Source organism: Musa acuminata, chromosome BXJ1-6 (assembly GCF_036884655.1).
Source record: "Musa acuminata AAA Group cultivar baxijiao chromosome BXJ1-6, Cavendish_Baxijiao_AAA, whole genome shotgun sequence".
NCBI lineage: Eukaryota > Viridiplantae > Streptophyta > Magnoliopsida > Zingiberales > Musaceae > Musa > Musa acuminata.
Genome location: NC_088332.1, coordinates 18,829,861 through 18,845,004, shown reverse-complemented (window position 1 = coordinate 18,845,004; position 15,144 = coordinate 18,829,861). Strand labels below are relative to the sequence as shown.

At 39.5% G+C, this 15,144-nt stretch overlaps 1 protein-coding gene across 1 annotated transcript; it reads left to right on the top strand.

Moving 5' to 3' along the window:
• Positions 1–11,430: 11,430 nt before the first annotated feature.
• On the top strand, positions 11,431–13,826 carry LOC103988628 (cytochrome P450 78A4). The gene is made up of 2 exons (XM_009407210.3): positions 11,431–12,476; positions 12,998–13,826. Exons 1-2 carry the CDS (start codon positions 11,532–11,534, stop codon positions 13,604–13,606), a joined length of 1,554 nt encoding a protein of 517 aa, XP_009405485.2. The 5' UTR covers positions 11,431–11,531; the 3' UTR covers positions 13,607–13,826.
• Positions 13,827–15,144: the final 1,318 nt, after the last annotated feature.

Below are 15,144 nucleotides of genomic sequence, written 5' to 3'. Positions count from 1 at the left end.
ATTTCTGAAGTGCTTCTGCTGCCCTGGATTGTTATACTTGGTTTCAGTTGTAGGACAACCTAATTCAGTACCCTCCTTTTATGCTACCCCTGATCCTATATCCTAATAATTGATTTGCATGTGAAACATACTAATCCTAATCTTTTAGATATTTTGAGATCCAGTGTCCTTGAGTTATTGACACTTTCTAATCCTTGTATGACCAGGATTGCTTTTGTATCCATCATGATTTCTTATTATATGTTTCCATGGCAAGACAACAAACAGTAGATTGAATTTCAATATTCAAACATTGAAGCAGGCCTGTGAGATTGGGATCGTTGAACATCTGCAACACTGGCTTTGGATTGTATTAACAGAAACTAAACTTTGGATTGTATTAGCAGAAACCAAACTAAACAATTTTTTTTAAAAAATTAATACATTTTAGATACATAAAATCAATTAAATTCCATTTGTTACCGGTTTTCCACCCTGTATTGGTTTAAGCATGGACATGGTCTCCAACCTTTTCAATTTTGAGTAATTTCTCATTAGTCCAACTACAAGTTAAACTACTTTGTTCAACAGATCTTTAAGAGACCTTAATCTTAGGTCTTGATATGTTGTTCCAATCATTTCGATTTTTAGTGATTTCTCGCTAGTCCAACTTCAAGTGAAACTACTTAGTTCAAAAGATCACTAAAAGACCTTTATCATGAGTCTTGATATGCTGTTCAATCTTAATTGCAACTTAGGATTGTGTGAGGAGCTCAAGAACAGACTAAATAAACTAAGAAATAAGTGAGGAAATAGGAGAAGAAAGAGGAGGCAGCAGAGGTGGAGGTTATGGCTGCGACAAGGGTGTTCTTTAGGTAGGTGTACAGTTTTCCTTTTTTTCTTTTTAATTATTATTAGCTAGTACCAGGTCTATTGACTATAGAGTGCAAAAAAACCAGTTACACTGACTATAGGGTGTCAATAATGATATAATCCTCTGATATCATTATGTTTTATAAAAATATTGATTAAAAGATTAGAAAATAGTGAGCAAAGATGTTTTGGACTTTTTGTCACATCCTGGTTCTGTCTCCATCTAGATTGAGGCACAACACTATAGAATGAGCAGGAGTATCTCCTTATCAGTGAGCTTCATCTTTATATCCTTGTGCCTCCTTAACCTTTCTCCTCTTCTTCCAATTCTCTTAATTCCTCTTCATCCTTTTTCCCTTCTTCTTCCTTCTTTAATGACATCATCATAATTTATCATTATCAGATTGCCAGATAAGTCCAAGAATCAGCCGAAATTGGATTGGTCAGATAGGATCAGGTTTGGTCAATGTGGCAAACTGTTCTTTGAAGATAAATTTTAGGGTCCAAGGCACAACAAAATGTCATAAGCATATGCTCATTCATGATGGAAGGAAATTGAATCATCAATAATCCTAGTTCAGCTAATGGATTAAGATTGAGCATTTGACTTAAGGTGTGAAGGTTGATCCCAGTTTTAGTCTAGCCTTGGGTTGAGTTTGAGGTAAGTAGTTCAAGGTTTTTCTTGAAGTTCATTTCTTCTTAATCTCAGTTAAAGAGGGTCAAAAAGATGTACTTAGTCTTTTGAGTTGTATTTGCTTTCTATTTGGTTGAGCCACTGTTAGCTGATTTGGAGTCTGTCATCATCCTTAAATATGATGCAGAAGTAGCCATCTCTACTGTACTTATATAGTGGGCCTTTTCTTAGACTCGAGATAGTATTAGTCTCTAAGGGTCACGGAATTTGTTGAAAGGACTTGTTTGCACTACTTGAAGTACCTAAGCTACTTTTTAGTGGTAAATATGGTAAAATGAAAATTATAAATGTTTCATTTGATTGTTCTGGTTTGCTGTATATTTCTGTGCCAGATTTTGTTCTGGTATTCTTGTTTCAGAATTAATGGAATCTGAATTACCAAAATTTAAAATGAATCATGATTTACTGGATTACTCTTTTTTCACCTAAAGATGTGTCCGATAGTGGTCAAAGTAACAAGTCACCTTTCACTGCTAATGATTTTGTAAAATATTTCTCATTAAGTGAAGAGCACCTACAGACCATGAAATCTGAGCAGTCTTAGAGTCTTGATGGATCTTTCTTTTTTTTTGGATGACATTAGTTTCAAAATGTATACATCATATTTTGACATAAGCTACAAATCAAAATATGAAGGCAAGATGGGTTGTTATGCAAAATCCCCTACAGATATCCCAGTTCTTTTATTCTCTAACAAAATATGGCCAAGCTGCATAATGTGTGGGAAGATGGCCATTGTGAGATAATATTATGGATCTGCCCTTAGTGTTCAAGCATCAAGAATATAATAATTGTGCAAGGTTGTTCTCATACGACTATAATTTTAGGAACTACAGAAGCTTCGAGGAAAATTTTGCCAAAGACACTTTATAAACTTGAAATCGATTTGAGGAAAGGCTCCAGTAGTCCATAACTGGCATGCGTCATACAGGCTTTGGTAAATTGGCACCAGACTGTCTCATGTCTGTCAGTATTGCAGTGTGCCTATTACTAGCATAATATTATGGATCTACCCTTTAGTGTTCAAGCATCAAGAATATAACAATTGTTTCAGGTGGTTCTCATACAACTATAATTTTAGGAACTACAGAAATTTAAAAGAAAATTTTGCCAAAGACACTTTATAAACTTGAATGTGATTTGAGGAAAGGCTCCAGTAGTCCATTACTTGGCATGCATCATACAGGCTTTGGTATAGAATTGGCACCAGACTATCTCATGTCTGTCAGTGTTGCAGTGTGCCTATTTCTAACATAATTGCACCATATTATTTGAACTAGAAAAGTTGGTATTGAAAGCAATATAGACTGAATTTTTATATTGGCTAGATGACGTGAAAGAATAAATCATAGCCTTTGATTTAAAGACAGCTTTCATGAGAAGCATTCCAGTTACCATAAACCATGTGAGTGTCATAATGAGCATTTTGTTTTTGCTGACATTTAGCTTTCAAGTGTTTTGGTTTCTTCCAACAAGTTCATTTGCATGGATGAGTAGCAGCTTCTTTTGGGGTCATATGAACTGTTTTTTCCTTGTAACGAAAATAACCGTGGATACTTTCTTCCATTAAGCTTTGTTGAGGTCAATGTCATTGGTCTAATCAAGGACTTCAAAATAAGTAGCAGCTTTAGGCCTTTTTTCCTCACTCCTGATATTATTAAATTATTAATTAGTAGCACCACACCTCAACTAGATATGTCATTTGTAGCTTTTCTTCAAACATGTCTAAGAATAAACCGTGAATTGAGTGATAATTTTATTGATGATATGGCCTGATTCAGAATTGCAATTATATTTTACTCTCATCTTTGGATAATCCTGCACATGTATCAGATGTATCCTCTTTCAACGAAAAAAATGTTCTGGATTTTTTTTTTTCAATTGCCTTATATATTTTTATATATAGAGCATAGCCAGAATTTAGGAGGCATTTGATGATCCTGCAGGGTTTTAGATGCACTGTCTGGTTTGTAGATCTAACTTTATTCTATAAGCAATACCTTTTTTTATCTTTCTTTTCTGCTGACTAATAATTAATGATTTCTAAAGCTTTGAATTTTATGTTGATCTTGTGTCTTTGATTCTCATTTTAGTATTGCAAAAGTTGCAACCGATGTGTATGGTTTTCTACAAAATTTAAAAGCCTTGTTTCTGGAGCTTGTCTTCAAGGTTGTAGTTCTAGAAATTGTTCCAACTTGACTGTCATTAATAAAAATAATTTTATCAGCAAATAATATACTTCATGGAAGTTTATCTTGTACACACGTGATACATGGATTATTTCTTGTGTAATAACTTGACTTAAAGCTGTTCTTTGATTCAACACTATGTTGGTAGGATATTCACTAGTCTTGCTTCTTATTGTTCTAACATTAGCAATTGGTTCATCATACACACGTTAACCACATTAATATCTATATAGGAGGTCTCTGTTTATAGAATCCACACCATATTTTTATAAGCTCTACCAAGCTTCTTCTTGGATAATGAAGAATCATTTGCAGAGCTTTCTCTCTAAAATTTTTCATTAGTTATCTTACCAAGGAAAATCTCCTACAGTTTTATCTTTTTTTCTATAGAAAAACTTACTAGCACAAAATAAGACTTGTTTTTCTGGAAACACATGTTTCATATCTCAATAAATGTTCCAACCACACTTTAGAAAATATAGTCGAGCAAATTTTCCTCATGGATTCAGCATAAGATATCTCCATTTTTGTTAATAAGATTATCTTAGCAAAATAGGGTAGTTGCTGTGATGGTTTGTTCCATAATTAATTTTTTTTAGTTATGTTAACACTTGGGATGATCCTTTTAGGGATCTGAAATGTGTTTGTTTACTTTGGACCTAAACCTTAGTGGATAATATTTTTTTTCTATTATGTAACTCAAGTTTAGTTCCATTTATTAGGTCCAGGATCGGTTCCATGCTTTCTTTGATTGTGTATCAATACAAGACTGTCAAATAGGGGTGAAGGATATTAATTTCACATGACACAATGTGCTGTAAGCCAGTTAAGATTTATGAACTCATTGAGTCAGACTATAATTGGTGGTGCTATTTAATATTTTTAAGTGGCCCAAGCCCCTCAGCAAGATATGTAAATACCATAGACATGCTTCTTTACTACACGAGAATGAAATAAGAGGAATGGCTATTACCTTTTTCTTCAACATTATGAAATTTCCAGGATACTCTTTGTTCAAGAACTTAGCACTGGTATCTAGGCTCGGCACTGGGAATCTTAAGTTTGCTCAGTTAGTCCTTAAAATAATTATGAATTTAATTGTCTTTTCAGATCATTCTTTTTGGTTTTGTAAAATCAAATAAGTGAAAGAAAAATAAGCTTATGCTTTCCATGAGCTATGTTGTTTCTGAAATTTTTGGAAGCAAAAAACTTGTGATTTTAAAATTTCCAGGAACAGAAAGAAAAAGGAAAAGTGCATGAGTCCAAGACTGTAAAGTTCAATTTCCAAGTGCTTCTCCTTTACAAATGGAGTTCTCTCATTGTGACCACCAAACTTACGTTTTGTTTGACAATTCAAAAACAAAGGATAACAAAATTTCTGTTTCTTGTTCGAAAGATTAAATAGTAGAAGCAATGCTTTTCTGGTTTTGCCATGGGCATATAGATAGATTGGTTCTTATTATTAAGTTTAAAACACATCTTTCCTACATCATTTTGAGGGTTCATGTCCAGAAGACATCTGTTAGGACAAACGTGTGATGTCCAGAACATGGCAAAGGCTGGCTTGTTGTGCTTACTCTTAGTTGTTTTAATTTCTGGTTTATTTTGCTACTATTACTTTCTGTTCTCGATTACTCTACTTTCTTCTCAATATAGACCTTTTATGATTGATTTATTGCCCTGAGAGGTCTTAGTATGGTTTGTTCTTTGGCACAATGAACTCTCTCTCTTGTTTACTAGCTACTACTGCTGGCTAACATAATGTGTTACTTTTATCGAAGTATCTTACTATTTCCATATCTGTTTGTAGGTTGTGGGTCTGTGTAAGCCTCCTTGTATTGGGTCATCCGAGCAGCAAATATCATTTTTAGCTATTGAAGGACGTGCAATGCAACTGGGTGAGACTGTTGAGCACAAGTTCAATTCATCGGTTGATGAGAAATCTGGTCCTAGAATATTCTGGATTTGCTATATTTCTTCCATGGTGAACTGGCAATGATGCTGCCAGCATATGACATATGAATTCAACGTGATGGATCTTCATAGGATGGCTCATCTAATGGGGGCACTTTATCCTGTTATGGTCCTGCTCCTGATTCACCTATCCCTTTATCCTGGACACGTGGTTCACTCTCGCCTCCTCCCATCTTTTTAATGCTGTCTAAAAATCATTGTCTACGACCAAAGCTACCCAACTGAAAGAAATGGAGATGCATAGCCCTTTGAGATGAAAGTGATGGCCATGCATTTGGGCTTCATTTTAGGTGGTCCTGACTTTTGTTGGAGCTGCTTCATTCCCTTTTTCAATGTAACACGTGTACCCCCGACGAATGGAAGATCAGATCACTAGTGACCAGCGGACCCCAGTGGTCTCATCCTCTCAAAAAGATATCCACTACTCCATTGTCAATTTCAGTATCTTTGTACATATTCTTATCCTTGCATATCTGGCCTCAGGTACTTGTGTGATGCACGCCAGAGCAATTTTATTTTCTACTTGGCTGCATTCGGTGAATTTATTCTTCTGTTAAATTAGCTGATGAGTGTACCATCTTGAATGATTAAAGTGACTCTTCTTTCCATCGTTCTGATCTCTTATAGTTCAGATTCCTTATTCTACTGATGCTACACCTTGCTGGTTGGAGGAGAAACTTAGGTGGTACTGCCTTCAGCCACTTTCTTCAATTAGCATGAGGTGGTAGAACAGTAGCCACTCAAGGAATTGTTGGATACACCTTTCTATTAGTGGAAATGATTATCACCAACCCATAGCTGATGTTTTAATCTTTTTTGTTCTGTAGTGGGCTCCCTTTTGCTTGGATGCGGATGACGTCAACACCCACTCTCAGAACCTTGACGTTCTTCACAACCGCAGAAAAGATCTGCTGTAGTTAAATTGTTGTATGGCAATCATAGCTCCCTCCTTTCCAGTCTGTCGAAAAACCTTCGATCAGCCACCCCTTCAGATCTTAACCGTTCCATCGTTATCAGCTTAGGCCTTTGCCTCTGTCAGTAATTGATGATTTCTTTATGTGCTCTCCACCAGTTTTAAATGTCATTTTCTTTGAGCCAATGATTTGAGTTCCTGGTAACAAAAAACAAAAACAAAAACAAAAACAAAAAACAAAAAACAAAAGAGCCTTCTCATTCTCCCTCTGGTCCACATCAGAGGAGGAGGGAGGGTATATGAGATATGGAGGTTTCAGCAGCCGTCCTTGTATTGGCTTATGATATTTCATTCGATAATATATTGCTCTAGTGTTATGTTATTGGTTTTATATTGGCATGGGTCGATCTAACACATTTAGTGGTTTACATCCTTTCTTTCAGCTTGGCATGAGAAAGAATTCAGTGGGTGTAGGTGCCAGTCTCAGTACTGTCAAGTACGATGACCAGTTGTGATTAATCTAGATGTATCGGGTTCAAAGAACTTGGGTTTGGCAAGGTGGCAAGGAGAGAGAAGGAAGGTGAGCTAAAAGGTGTACTCTCCGGGTAATATAGACATGAGAAGGAAACATAAGAAGCAGGCAAGTTGCATCGTTCAGTCCCCATCTGCTGCGACCTCTGGAGTAGTCTTCCGACTTGAGAGTGTTTGGCCGTATTTGTGGAGACAATTCTGTGCACGTGCATCGGACCCTACGAGTTCACCCGTGGGCCTACGGCTTCGTTACACCACATTGTTGATTCGCATAAGATCCATAAGCCAACAGACGCATGAAGCCAAGTTGGGCGACATCATATCTCTCTCGTGGTTTTCTTTCCTTGAACCCCTGATGCTCTTAGGCCGGCCGGTGTTACTATTTAGTTTGGGCGGATATTACGTTGTTCGTTCTGAGATTGTCAGAATTATATGTGAATCCGTGCAAGAGTTTGGGTTTTCATCAGAAAGTATAATTAGTCCTCCTAATCAAGTCCTTGTTGATTCTAGGAATGAAAACAGGTCAGGTTTCTTCAAATATTCATCAGATCTATCCGACCTATTTAAACCGAGCTTGTGTGAGTATCTTATAATTGAGTTTGAAACAAGTTTAAATTTTTTTTAAAAAAAAAAAAGATATTCTAGTTGAGTTCGAGTTTGAAAAGTTTTAATATTGACTGATCCAATCAAGGATTGGTATGGGACGGTATAAGCTGAAATCGGTTGATCTGATTCCTTACTATTTTTTTATGATGTCAGGATATATGAGATTGGTATATTGTCTGCACTGCAAACTGTCATAATATTGACTGCATGGAGCAGTCTTTATGGTTTGAAGTGCACTGCAGACTATACAGACCGACGAGAATAGAGTCAAATTAAATAGACTCCGTAATCCAGAGCAACTCATCATGGGGACATCATCCATTGACCTAGTCTTCTTCGCACTCATTGCAGCAGTGCACTCTACAAACACATGTTCAGGAATAGTGCTAAGCTCAACCACACACCAAATCTTTGTGTTTTCTTTAAGATTATTATAGTACATGTGTTTGTTTTTTCTTTGATCAAAGATAAAAGGGTGAAGATGAGATTTGATCGCAAAATTTTACTTTCAATGGTTATTTTTTTACTAAAGTTTAATATTTTTCATTTATTAGATAATGTCTCAAACTCTCAACTATAACTGTGTCATGTCACTTTCTTGTTGAATGCCAATCCTCTGAAGGTGGTAAGGGGTCATGTTAGATATTAGGTAAGTGATAAAAACTGCATGGCTTAAAAGTCATTATCGATGGATCCTGTTTTGATAGATAAGATTGTGGTGGAGTTAGTTTTGGTTTTGCGAGATGCATGGTCTCCGGTGGCAAGATGATATGGAAAGGAGACGCAGCTGGCCGCGAGACTAATGGGACCAAGGAAGGTCAACAACAAGTTTTTTAAAGAATCAATGTTATTCTTAAAAGTATATATATATATATTGGATATCTTAAGCCTTCGTATAAAATGTATTTCGTGATTATTCAATCAATTCTTTAACCTGATTGGTAGTAGTATTTAATTAAAGTATTTGTGTAGATAACCATTCTTCATTTAAACTTCATATATTTGACTTGTGGGTGTTAAAACGTATACAGAGTCCTTTCCCTAAAGCTGAATCTTTTGGGGATTTTTTAGTTAGTAAATCAAATCTTTAAGAGTTATTGTGATCAAAAGAGATGATGCAAATCTTATCAGGGTGCTTCAACGTAAAAAACAAGTTGGCAGGATGTGAATGTATACAGTGACATCTTTCTTTTATTAAGATTTCTTAATGGTGTGTGAAATGGAGGATAGATAATATAGTTGTCAAGTGGCTTAGATATTCTCATAACACCTTATTGTGAAGAGAGAACTTTCCTAATGATTTTTTATTTTTTAATCTTTTATCCTCAGACACATAGCAGAATGACTAATTAAATATTATCTTTTGGAAAAAAAGAAAAAAGAAAAAAGAAAAGAAAATTCTTTCTTTCATTGTGCAGATCTGAAATCATTGAAAGACTTACCCGACGTTGAAGTCTCTCCCAACGGCGACATCTACCTGAGATTTCTCTTCCCTCGATTCATATGGGTACGGGGTGCCTGTTTCTGGTCAGGCTGTCATATTATTACTTTCTGATCCGGTTGATGTTTACGACCAGTCAAGACAGTCTATGATGGCCGACCCGACAAATCTTTCCCAAGAGTTCAACGATTAACTTGAGAAACAAGTGGCCTTTCCATATTGTCCGTGATCCAATCATGACATCTTCCTCACTGCCTGGATTTGAACTTAGATTCTCCTATTCGAGGCAAATAGAACTGTTGCTGTCTTGTCGATAAGAGGATCACTGCACGAGCTTCTCGTCAATGCATAGTATCATCAGGTATGCACGAGCGGTCTTATTCTTACCACCAGAGAATATATTTATCTTTTTTACATCACAGAGTACAACTCTTTTTAAGAAAAGGAGCTGCAAACGCTACACCGTTGAGTGTCCAAAGAATGACTTGGTATTTGCAGTGCAGTTATAACAGCTGTTATGTTTAGAAGATGCATGCAAAAAGAAACCAATGAAAATGTCTTGGAGATAATAATATCGTATTTGTTGTCTTATTGAATTAGCATTCTACTGAGCTGCTATTAGGCAAATTAATCAATATTAGCGCTCGAAACAATTTTTCTTTTGAATTGTAGTTCTAAATGCTGCCCGTACCAATTATAGTCTGAACTAATAATATCTATCTATCTATCTATCTATCTATCTATCTACGGACCTTGCAAAATATCAAGTGGAGGTGGGCAGGATAGGCTGCCATGTGTTCCTAGAAAATGACATGGGCTGTTGATATCACTTGGCATCCCTCTTTTAGGATCCATGAAGGGACATTGGCGCACTATTATCACCAAAAACTATTTTCTTCACATGAGTTGGGGGGGTGTGTGTAAATATCTTTCTTCCCATAAACTATTTTCCTTGTACAAATACAATGCATGCATTCGATCGTTGTCAATATATATCAACGTTTATCAACATTCTCACAGCACCATATACTTGTGTGGTCCTCGTGATCACATCGCCTAACCCCCTTGTATGAAGTTTTCTAGGTATTATATTGTTTCGGTACCATAGGATATGACACCAAAACAGTTGAGATGGCACATAACATGTTCATTATAATTAATTAGGTTTCTTACAGTGACTGCTAACTTTTTTTTTAGCTGTATGGTGGATTTCAAAGTGAGTTCATCGGTCATCATTGATGTTAAGTCACCAACTGGGGATTCAATTCGCATGCTGCATCATGTCTCTTCGAAATCGACGACTAACCAAATGGAGAGGAATTTTGGACATGCGAATTGAAGTTTAATGCAGATCACACAGAGAGAGAGAGAGAGAGAGAGAGAGAGAGAGAGAGAGAGAGAGAGAGAGAGAGTGAGAGAGAGAGAGAGAGAGAGAGGGTGAGCAAACAACAAGCACAGGTCTAATCTTATTGAATAATGATGACAACGATTTCATAGTCATGCAAGTTTTCAGTTGACAGTAGCATCACCGAGAAGAAGATGCACTGTAGAGGAGTCAGAAACGAAGAACATCCTAGTACATGTTAATAGGAAAACAAATGTCAGATGAAGTACATGCTCAATGTTCATATCGAGGAAGAGGACTTTTGTCACAATAGATGCATATAATGTGAGCATCATGGTTAGGCAATCTATCGTATTCATATCTTGGTTCCTGTAATCTTAGTATGATGTATGATGACAAACCAGAATTGGAACTTGTCCTTTGAAAACCAGAATTCAATACATGAAAGAAAAAAATAGGAGGATGATTTCCATGTTCAGCTGCACCCTCATGATTTTGATAGGCATCACGGGAAGGGGGATGAACGAGTCACCTTGTCACATTCAGATTTATGTGGTGAACGAATCAGTGGACATGAGTGTCACCGTTATTGGCCATTCCTGGAGATGAGAGATGCTATTATATTATCTCAGGTTTAGGTTGTTGTAAATGAACTTGGATCAGGGTTGGCCATGGCTGGGCCCCGTAGACATACATAGGTTAACATTTGCAGGCACCATATGGTGTCTGCTATTAGCCGTGTGCTACTGCTACTGCCTGCCCACTTAGTCCCTCTGAGATCACAAGCACAAAAAAGATAATTATACTTAGCTTGCTATTGCCAACCAAATCACTCCCTCCTCCCTATATATAGGAGTGCCATTCCACGCCACTCTTCGTATTAAACACCACCACCGAGTCATCTTGTGCTCTCTCCAATAGTACACCAGTAGTAGCATCCACATCACTTGTAACTCTCACTCTTCTTTCTTCCCTCTCTGTCTGTGATGAGAACCCACTCGGTAAGCAGCCTCCTGTTGCTGATGTTGTTCCTTGGGGCTGCTAACCAAGCGTCATGGCTCTTCCTCTTCCTTCTCTTCGCTCTCTCCTTCCTCTTCCCCCTGTTGTTCACCATTTGGCTTGTCCCCGGCGGCTTTGCATGGCATCGATACTCCGGTGCCGGGTCGATCGCCCCCGGCCCCATCGGGTGGCCCTTGCTCGGTTGCCTCACCATCATGGGCCCGCTGGCTCACCGCAAGTTGGCTAAGCTCTCCAAGTCCCACCGCGCCGCCCACCTCATGGCTCTCAGCCTGGGCGCGACGCCGGTGGTCGTCAGCAGCCACCCCGACACGGCCCGGGAGATACTCCACGGGCCTGCGTTCTCCGACCGCCCCGCCAAGATCTCGGCCCGGATGCTGATGTTCGAGCGGGCCATCGGCTTCGCTCCCGCCGGCGACTACTGGCGCCACCTTCGCCGTGTCGCGTCGACCAGCATGTTCTCCCCGCGGCGGATAGCGGCCTTGGCGAGCCTCCGGCATCAGGTGGCCGGCAGAATGGTGAGTAGAGTTTGGAAGGAAATGGAAGGGACGGGGTTGGTGGTGTTGAGGGAGCTGCTGCAGGAGAGCTGTTTGGAGAACATGGTGGGGAGTGTGTTTGGGCTGTCACTGGGAGAAGCGGAGACGAAGGAATTGGTGGACATGGTGAGGAAAGGGTACGAGTTGATAGGGCAGTTCAATTTGGAGGACTATTTCCCTCTGGGTGGCCTTTTGGACTTGTCTGGAGTGGGAAGAAGGTGCAAACACTTGTCTATTAGGGTCAAGGATCTTGTAGGTAAAATTGTGGAGAGGAGAAGGCAGGGTGACTACCGCATGCAGGATGACTTCCTCAGCCTGTTGCTTAGCTTGCCGAAGGAGGAGACCCTAAGTGACACGGACATAATAGCAGTGCTCTGGGTGAGCTCTCTCTCTGTCTCTCTCTCTCGCAAGCTCGTTCTCTCTCGCTCTCTCTTGCTCTCTCTCTCTCTCTCAATCAATCAATCAATCAATCAAACAATGACACAGACACACACATACAGCTTGACAGTTGTTTGATGGAAAACATTGTTTTTTAGCTCCTGCATGGTTTGTTGCACTAGGAATATTTCTTGTCAAATATATAATATTGTGAATACTAAGATAGCCGAGAAGCCTTTTCAAGGGGAATAGACCTAATGAGTTCTCAACCAAGTAGTAGCTGACGCTAAGCTCCCCGCCCCCCCCCGGTTGGCTTCTGACTCGGGCAGACAACAGGCTTCCTCCTTCCACATTTATTGGGAAAGAGACCTGACGGCGAGGTGTTTGTCGTCGCACCAGGCTATCAATTTTCTTCCACTATTCACGGAACTGCCGCCTGACCACAGTTTGTATCAAAGAGTTGTCCTACTTAGACAACCGATGTAAATTGATGAACCATTTCCACATGCTTTAATGAACAGGAGATGGTATTCCGGGGAACAGATGCGGTTGCTGTCCTCTTGGAGTGGACTATGGCCAGGATGGTCCTGCACCCAAGCATCCAAGCCAAAGCCCAGCAGGAGCTCGACGCCGTGGTCGGCGGCCGGCCGGTCGAGGACTCTGACACGCCGAAGCTGCGGTACCTGCAGGCCGTCGTCAAGGAGGTCCTCCGGATGCACCCGCCGGGGCCGCTGCTGTCATGGGCGCGGCTGGCGGTCCGGGACGTGCTCGTCGGCAAGTACTTCGTGCCGGCCGGCACGACGGCGATGGTGAACATGTGGGCGATAACCCATGACGAGTCCAATTGGGAGGACCCGTGGGCCTTCCGGCCCGACCGGTTCCTGGAGGCCGACGTGAGCGTTCTGGGCTCCGACTTGAGGCTGTCGCCTTTCGGGTCGGGCCGGAGGGTGTGCCCGGGGAGGGCTCTGGGCGTGGCCACCGCTCACCTGTGGCTTGCGAGGCTTCTGCAGCAGTTCCGGTGGACCGCCGGCCGCCCGGTGCAGCTGTCGGAGCGCTTGCGCCTCTCGCTTGAGATGAAGAAGCCACTGGCTTGTCGAGTGGTCCGGCGAGGTCGTGTCGATGCCGAGTAGATGCTTGTGATGATGCTTTGTGATGGTATATACTTGTGATGTGGTGCAGCGTGAGGGAAGGGAAGGGATGGAGGGGTGTATGTAGCGCATGGGGGAGGTGGGTATGTGATTTTGTTTAATGTAATATAGCACAAGAAAATGGATGGAGATGGAGGCTTGAATCTTGTAAACAATGTACTGCTGTTGATATCTTCTATGTCATCTACTCACTTGGCCCTTATATGGTAGAGAGATATTAATGAGAGCATGTACCTTGCTGATTGCAGGGCATGGATGGGATGGGGTGGTGGGTGTTAGGGACTTTGTTTCATGTCAAGTGGCACCTCGTCTGAGTGAATCACACAAGTAGAAGATGAATAGAACTGTGTGTTAATTTACCTTTTACATTTTGAATCCAAGAAAAGGTCAGTTCTCTATCCCAGTAATTATATATATATATATATATATATATATATATATATATATAGAGAGAGAGAGAGAGAGAGAGAGAGAGAGAGAGAATTGGATCGTGGTATCCATCAGTTGGTGAGCTGCCATTGAAGAATGAAAAGTGACATGACATTCCCACCTTCCATTTTCTTATTTAACATATCTACCAATAGAAATAAGCGAGAGATTTCTATCGTGGGGATTATTTTTGTAGTGACTCCAATTATTGGTCTAGGTTGAGTCAGGATCAGTGAAGACCGTTATCAGCTTTTCTAATGCACTAGCGAAGAACACTTATTAGTGGTATTATATTAGAAACAGACCAAACCATTATCTTATTTATACATACATGTCCGATCACAAGTGCATTTGTCGTTACAAGCCTCATTCTCCCATCGTGAACTACTTACTTGCTCATATGGTTGCCATTGGCTTAGGCTCAATGAGTGCGAGAAGATAATTATTACCTTTAGCTTCATACTAATTTATCCGTGAGTTCAAAGTAGTCGTGTGATCCAACATGTTCAAACATGTCATCCTATAAACTGTTTTCGTTGATTAAAAAAAAAAAGTTGATTGAAAATCCAATACATGATAGATCGATAAATATTTTGAATTTAATTGATAAATAATATATAAATAAGAGGATGAATACTAGACTTTAATTGATAACCTACTTTGATATCATGATAAAACTTTTTTATATTAGAGGAATACAAAGTGATGGACTTTTCATTACACTAATTATTGCTCGATTTATTAAAAACGATAAGGACTTGGCATGTTACGTACTTCATTCAAAAGGACGAGGCAAAGCTCATCGTAGAATCTAGACAACATCGATAGAGGGAGGCACTGATTCTTTAGGATCCTAATTATCAAGATGCTAATAGTATGTATGTTCAACATCCTGCAAACTTTGTTCGTTAAAAAGGATGAGCTATGGCTCCGATCGATGTGGAACCTAGACAACATCAATATAGGTTGGTAGTCATCGAATCTCGATTACTCGGTTGAAACAATCTTACCAATAAAATGTTTGATTAACCAATTTATTAATTTGATGATTGTGCTTGGGAGGGGTAGGTCATGTTGTTGCAAAAGTTTCG

What these genes read in the sequence shown, in the direction of transcription:
- LOC103988628 (XM_009407210.3), top strand. Translation starts at nt 11,532, where the DNA reads ATGAGAACCCACTCGGTAAGCAGCCTCCTGTTGCTGATGTTGTTCCTT. An exon ending in ACATAATAGCAGTGCTCTGG is followed by an intron (nt 12,477 to 12,997) that starts GTGAGCTCTCTC and finishes TTTAATGAACAG; the next exon opens with GAGATGGTATTCCGGGGAAC.